At 38.2% G+C, this 8,261-nt stretch overlaps 1 protein-coding gene across 5 annotated transcripts in view; it reads left to right on the top strand.

The window, feature by feature from the left end:
- Positions 1–862: 862 nt before the first annotated feature.
- Positions 863–8,261, top strand: part of cpo (RNA-binding protein) — a 60,175-nt gene continuing 52,776 nt past the window's right edge. For 4 of the 5 annotated variants that reach the window (XR_016191344.1, XM_015512409.2, XM_015512412.2 and 1 more), the window contains exon 1: positions 863–1,728. Coding sequence is in view for 3 of the 5 variants with exons in the window: in XM_015512409.2 (XP_015367895.1) it covers positions 1,585–1,728 (144 nt within the window). In the remaining 2 variants the exon portion in view is untranslated. The remainder of the gene's footprint in view (positions 1,729–8,261) is intronic. The other variant, XM_015512410.2, reaches the window with a different exon arrangement.

Genomic DNA, 8,261 nt, shown 5'->3' with positions numbered 1-8,261 from the left:
ATCATTTTTGTTTCGATTTCTAACGTGCCGAGTTCATATAACACGATATATTTTTATCCATCATCTGTCAGTGTGTCGGCATCGCTGAAACAGGTTCCAATATAGGTATGTACGAGTATAATAGTATTTCAAGCCCAAATATCCTGAAATCCGTTCAACATATTATAGGTAGCTGGTAGGTGTAGTAATTATATAATATTGTCATTAATATCCGAGTATTGTTAGTACGCGACCTTCGACATATACCGATTAACAAAAAACCTGCGTAAGTCGGTAGTCGAACATAAACGGTCTAATATTATAATCGTTATTCTGAAACAAAAAAAAAAAAAACGTCGGTACACACGCCCTACAAACAATATTTATAATAATAAAAAATAAAATTATGTATATGCGGTCAAACACGCAGTGGTGGATCGGGGCAAGGACGATTGTCTCGTATATATAATAATACTATAATAGTCGTATGGGTATGGTATAGACCATGAGCGGGGGAGTAGGTATCCGTTGTTGATCACACACGAATGGGTTATTATTATTATTATTTTAACGGTCCATCAGCTGTGTGCAACACTGCCATCGGTACAGCATCACCGTAATTGTCAGAGAGACCATCGGAGAACGCGATTTTTTTTTTAAATTGTTCTACTCGCACACGCCATATGGAAAACAATGCAATCGTCGTCGTCGGTGGCAGTGGTGGAGATGGAGGAGGAAGGGGTTATACGGCCGCCGCCACCGCCACCGCCCGCCAAGCTTCCTGTTCCGGTCGGTTCGGCGCCGGTCGTGTTCGGTCGCCGTCGTAGTCGCCGCCGCCGCCGCCGCCGCTGCTGCCGCCGTCGCTACCACAGCTCGGCCCTCGGCGTTCTCATCAGACGCAATTCCGACACGGCGGCAGTCGTACGTTCCGCGATCACACGCACACACCGCGACATTTTTACCTTTTACACACTGAACACACCACCATCACTACCTACTCCACCACCTCAGTCACTTCACGTTCCAAAATCATAACAGACACACCACACACATCGTTCAAAGTCCCTTTTTGTTGTTTTTTTTACGTTTTTTTTATCATTTTCGCGTATTTTACACCGATTAATACAAAAAATAATTTAAACATCGATCGATTGTAAAACTGAAACTTAATTTTTATTTTTGCCGTCGCGTGTGTGTACACCCACCCCACAAAGAATATAATTTAACACAAATCGGAATACTGTTAAAACGACTGTGCACGGTCGACCGTCTCCACCAACCCTGCAGTAGTGACTTGCCGTCATAACTGAGTCAACCAACGGCCGTCGTCTTCTTCACCATCGTCTGGAACAAAAAACACGATACTACCGATCAGTCGCTTCAGGAAACCGTGCCGGTCCACGGTAGTGACCACATGTTGGCGCTGGTAGTGGTCGTCACGCAGCATTACACCCACCCGGTTGAATCGTGGAGGCCGTCGCCGTTGGAGGGTTGAAGAGGGCCCGAGGTGGTGCGTACAACGGACCGGAGGCCGCCGCCGCCACCCTCAAGAAGCTCAGACTGGACGCCGCCACAGCCGCCGCAGCCGCAGCCGCAGCCGCAGCAATGAACATGTCGCCAACAGGTCACACGCCACCACTGCAAGTCCAACAACAGCAGGGACCAGGCAGTGTATCGGTTGATGGCCAGCAGTCTGTCGTTACTGGCATGTGCAACAGCATCGATTCCGTCGGGCCCGGCGAGGAAGAGGTAAACATAATAATAATTTATCAATTATCATCTAAAATAATCCGATTCATAATATTAATAATCATCTATTCCGATCGAATGCGTAGACATATTTGTATATATCAAATGATTATATATATATTTAATATTTGCATTTATGAATCGCTGTTATACTATGAATACTAGGTCGGTGAGGTATATTTAGGCAAATAATCAAAGCGAGTCATATTTAGTTGTAGGTACGATATGGGTACTTATCTATTCGATTTAGGTGTATGGCTACTTAATAGTATTATTATCGTAACTATACGATTCGGTGGACGTACGGGCCGAGGGCGTCTCCCCGTGTCCACCGTGAGAACATTTTCTAATAATAATAATAATAATAATATTGTATTTTTCGGCGGATGTATGTCGTATAATCCTTTACTCGTCCGTCCCGTCATGTATCCCCCACCGCCCGTCCACCCGCAAGCCTAACATTTTATTATAATATATAGGTGCACTATGTATATACGCCGCAACACGCTCGTTATTTGTGTGTAAAACTTGCACACACACGACACTGTATGCGTACGTTTCATAAAATATACACTAGCGCATAAAAAAAAAACAATATGTTTGTTAGGGCTTGGCTCGTCGTTGTCGTAGACGTCGTCGTCGTTGAATGTGATAATTGCTCTGAACGAGGACACTATAACGATTGCAGCAGCAGCGTGGTTTGTATAAGTCACGTGTTATATTATATAGGTACATATTATATCTTTAATATGTATGCCAAGTGCACTGCACCCTCCTCTCCTCCACCAGTGTCAACGTTACCTCTAACCCAGTATCGATATAGTTACCAGTTCTTATCAGCACTCCCGTCGAAATATCATCATTTTCCCGAAGATCAGTGACAACGCTCAATATGATTTAGAATCACAAATATTGAAGATTTTTGCTTACGTATATTATTCAGATTTAACTTGACTTACAATGGTTTTTGGTTTTATTCATCGCAGAAATTAGTTTAGTTTAGTTATATATTAATTATGTATAATAATGATACGATAATTGCTAACTGCCAGAGACGAAAAATGCTATAGTCTGTAACGAGACCCTTGCGATGTTTAAAGTTTTTTTTAACGTCACGTGACTCATTCTTTGGCTTTGTCTTTACTATAACCACAGCGAAACATGGAAATATCTCCAACGAACTGCATTTCTAGGTATAGGTACTAGTTTTAATACGCTCTGATTTAGCGATTGAACACACCTAATGCCTCAAATGATCAAGTTCTTATCGTCATCTTGTTGACAAAGTATAATCACGCCGATTGTGAATAAATTTATTTTTTTTCAAAGAAAATAATAATGTATATAAATTATTTTCAAAACCCGTTAAATAATTCACAGTACGCGTAGGGCACGCGCACTTGATCATTTCATTGATTACATTTGGCGGATGACGGTTGTATTGCGAGAGTTTTTCGCGCAGGTGTGCCACTCGTTTCTCCTAAGTTTCGGGTGAAAACGATTCCATATGCAAATAGTGCTATCGGTCGAGCCTATGTTTTTTTTAGGTTATATAGATTTCAGGTGTGGGTGTCGCGCACATAACGTCATCGTCGTTCATCGTTTTGTAGTCGTCGTCAGCGGCGGCACTACCGTGTACACAAAATAACAATACTTGCAGGCTGCAGCCAACACGCGCGCGATCCCACCTCGGCGCTAATTACCAGTCGTTCACGGTCCGCCAGATACGCTGTTCAAATATACACACGCCCAGTGGTTGCCAAAACGAAAAGACCGAGCGCATGATAAAGTTTATGACGATAACGGTAATAACGCGTAAAGAACGTAAAATATTATACTCTGCTGCAGAAAAACGGTCGTAAAATGACGTTTTATAATATTATTATTGTTATTATCGGTAGGTAGGTACCTATATTATAATAGTGTGTACAACCGAAGTTTCGTAAGACGCACACACGGGGAGCGCGGCAACATGTGTTCACCTGAGGGGCAGCTGCTGCTCCCCGCTAGAACAGCTGATCGCCGTCGGGGTGGTTGCCGACGACGACGGTGGCGGGTATGCGCGTATCGTCTGTGACGGGATTCGACGCGCGAGTGCGTGCGTGCGTGTGTGCTCGCGCTAACAAGACTCCCTCCAAAACAACAAAATAAATGCGTCCTGTCAAAAATATCACGTTTCCGGTGACGACGCGATCTCAAAGCAATCGACAGCTACGGAAACCAAATAAAATCTTCCCCAGGAAACCCTGCATCAGGATTATCATTATCAGATATTATATTCGGGTGCTTCTGTCGCAGTGAATACTATAAAATTATATGGTATAATGTATAATATTATGTAATTTTATGCACAATACTGGTGATATTGCACTATTACGAATATTTCACCAAATCGCGACGGTATCGTTACATGAGTAAAGTCGAAATATTACACTCGGCCAAAAATCACTTCGACATGGTAGTGGCTAGGGGGAAGACACGGTCATCGTACACTGCAAAACTGGTTTCCACGGTAACCCTTTCGACTAGAATATTCTGAAATACCGGCAGAGGTCCCGCAATAATATCCCATCTTCATTACAATATTGCATGTGACTACCGCGGAGACCTCTCGCCGCCACAGCCGTCGTCGTTATTATATAATACACGTATACATTATATTAATGCGCACCCTCAAACGTGAGCGACTATATAAGAAATCAGAGTCTTCCATAAAATATTTCACAGAGGAAAAAAATATTAAACGCGTCGGCATGCGGAGACTACGCGTTTTATTATATATAACTATATAAGTATAATCATAATATATATATTTCTATACAATCATAGTCGGCAGTGAGCTGCAGCTGCTGCTGTTGTTACTCGCGAGACAGAATTTTATATACATATAGGTAGGTGCGGTTTGGTCGTTTTGTGTGACGCACTCTGTATACATAAGTTTATGCACCATCCTGTATAGTGTATATTATAGTATACGCCGTCGACCCGCGTATAATTTCTACTTAGGGTGATCTGGTTATGAAATGGAATCTTTTTATTATTATTTTGTTTTATATTTGAGAGATTTTGGCATGGCTGGGTGATGAAAACATCGTTTGCATATCAAATCATATTGTATTTGCGTTGTGTGTAGAGATGATCGTCTTTGAAACCACTACAACAATCTGATGATAAAACCACACGTTTATAACGGCATTACAACGACATGATAGTGATGTGTACTGTGTGATAATATAGTGTTTTATCACATATATTAGGTATTTGTGTATTTTGTCAGAATATTTTATATTGTGTCGCGTCTCACAAATACACACACACACACACACATATATATATATATGCAATATATTATAATGTATGTTAGAAGATTATGATATAAAAACTTTAACTTCGTCGGCGGGCGCCAGTCGGCGCATAACTCAACGTTCTCTCAACGAGCAGCTCCGACGCTCTCAAGCCACTCGAGACGACGTCTATACCCACACGCACACAACCGGGTCTCGCCCTACATTATGGCCAAGAGTACACACGGTTTTCATCACAACACCGACAACCTAACCCTCCTGTAGTCGCTTACAACATAAGACTTGTACGAAAGTATCAAGAAACGAAAAAATGTCCCCTTATTCATCTCTTGCGCTTCGAACTCGATAGCGGCGCTAATTACGCCGGGTGACTGTCAGCCACCGGGTACGTGATATTTACACAGAAATATACAGACCATAACGCAATAACAACACTCTGTCACGGACGTATGTTGTACGTGATTTTATATCAACAAAATTTACGTTTTCCGAAATTTTATTCAATTCTACCGAATAAAATGTTCGTCTCCGCAAAACTCGTAAACTCTTTTATGCACGCGTAACTCACGCGTGCAGTTGTAATACTCGTAAATCTCTCGGAAGTGGCTGCGAGCATATGGCAAGCGGGGTTCGTGTGCTAGCGTTCGCCGTATGCCGTTTCCGTCCGGAGGGATAGTTGTAGTCAACGACGACGCCACCGCCAATGCCACTGCTGTCGCAGACACTTTTCTGACGAACTCGATCTTTTATTATGTCTTCTGAGGCGTTAGTAATCATATTGTCAATACACTGATGGAGACGACGATGACAAATTAATTTATATATAATCACAAACGTCATCATAATATCAATTCCGATAAAAACAAATACGCATACGAATAATAATTATAAATATCACTCTAACGGTATCTATATACACTTATAAATAATGCACATGCAATACGTACAGACGCTGCAAATAATATACATACCTCCACAATTTTATACATAAGCTTATATTTTATATACCAGTGAACGACCGTATCTGGTCAAGCTCTGAAAACCAGTTTAAGCACGAGCCGAAACGCCAATTGAACTACGTCGTATACGTCTATGACGATGATAATAATGATGATAACGGTGATGGTGACGATGATGGACAATGTGTTCACACCGCGAAGTTCCTGTGCAGCCGCCACTGCCGACTTAGTCTGATAACAAATTATATTATTATACAAATCTTGTGTTTCCGGTGCATCGCGATCACACTGCAGCAGTCGTTCCTTTAGACGAAATATAAAACCATTAAACATATTGCATACGATACTAAGTATTATAAAAAGGTACAAAATGTATGCATATTATTATACTTTGATGTACGCTAGATATTATGATTATTATAGCATATTTTATCTATAGTAATATAATTTAGGTTTCAAATCATTATATAATGTGATAATAGCATAAAAGCTCGGAAAGAAATCAATACATTCTATCTGTTATTTTTTACTTCTACAGTATAATATGTAAAATTATGTTTCATTATATTTTGAGTGCTATGTGTATATTTGCGTTCCAATTGTATACTAATATATTTTAAATATTATATCCATAGTTTTTATTTCCATCATAGATAATATATATATTGGCATTTTCAATTAAATTAAGTACGACTGCTGATTATTACAACACTAGATTTACAATAAAAGTATGAGTGTTGGTTTTTCAAATTATTCGAACTGTTTACGGGTACAATATAACTATATAATGTGACGGCGTATAGTACTATAATACATTTACATTCACTTAGAATATCGGTTTTGTTTATTATTGCACACGTCCTGCAATTAGCTATCTAACAATAATAGGTTCCATAAAAACGGACGCAAATATAAACGGCGTCAGTTCTCGGTAAACATACTATTTTTTTTCTCGTTTCGCGCGACCGTGTATCTATGTGCAGTTTTCTTGATTATTCGTATAAATTAGAGGACGTCTATGCAGTAGTACCTCGCATTTCTATATGCATATTTTTTATGATTCTTATGAATATCCGTATAGCTTATGATTAGAATCATAGTAAATATTATATTATAATTTCTAACATAATAATATAACCAATAAATATTCCAGAAAAATGTTTTTAAAGATAGTTGGTTTTACTTTTGTCGAAATACGACGAGTATTACATCGATTTTCGGTATTTAATTTTAATCAAGCTCTAATGAAAATTTTTACTGTTCGTGCCATAATGTTTATAAATAGCGAAACTTTCAAAAAAATGTCTTCCCAAACCCTGTTTCCCGATTATGGTTTCCATCGGTGTTGTAACAAGTCATTTCGTGTATCATATAGGTATTTTATAAAAAATTTATTATCTAATATAAATTATATAACAGTTCTTAACTATACATTACTTAAACCCTAATTGTATAGTTTGTATAAATCCGTCTTTATATTTGTTGTATGTATTAAAAAGGTTAAATTATGGGGGAAAATAAAACTTATGACCGGTAACACACTCAGAGTTCAATAGAAATTTAAAAAAAGAGGGTAAGTCGTGGATGTAGCTCTGCTGTACAGTAGGTTACAAGTGGGTTACTTTAATGGATGGAATTAAATTTTAATCCAATGATATTATATCATTGTATGCAAAAAACGATTCTGAGTGTAGAAGGTTTATCTGTCTAGGATATATTATAGATTATTAAAAATTTTCAAATCTTACATTTAAAAAGACAAATTTTATGAATTTCCAGCTTAAAATAAGTTGGGAATTATTGTGATTTATAAAAAAAAACTGTGGCTATGTATTTATTTTATTTTTCAACTGCTATTGTAAAAATATGTCAGGAGCCTTGTATTAAATTTTCAAATATTAGATTTAAAAAGAAAAACTTTTATGAATTTCTATCTAAGATAATTTAAACATTGCCGTAATTTTAACGTATTTAGTGAAAATTTGAACTTTAAATACTTATAAAAAAAAAACCTCTCTATAGTACCAGCTTAAGAACATTACCTTTCAGAAAATATGTTACGCTTGATACTTTGGAACAAGTTTAGAGGTAGAAAAAGAGTTTACAGAATACAAAATAAAAATAAATAAACATAATTGTAAAACCAATACATTCCTCGCTACGCTCAGAATCTAAAATAAAAACACAAACATTGATTATATCAATGAATTAATTGAGTTGCATTAAACGTTAAAGTATTAGCGGATAAGGGATTTTAATCTAATATAAT

The sequence above is a fragment of the Diuraphis noxia genome, unplaced genomic scaffold (genome assembly GCF_037042655.1).
Source record: "Diuraphis noxia isolate RWA-SAM2 unplaced genomic scaffold, SU_Dnox_SAM2 contig0004, whole genome shotgun sequence".
Classification (NCBI taxonomy): domain Eukaryota; kingdom Metazoa; phylum Arthropoda; class Insecta; order Hemiptera; family Aphididae; genus Diuraphis; species Diuraphis noxia.
Note: the sequence above shows the minus strand (reverse complement) of the source record. Positions and strands in the feature narration are given on the sequence as shown.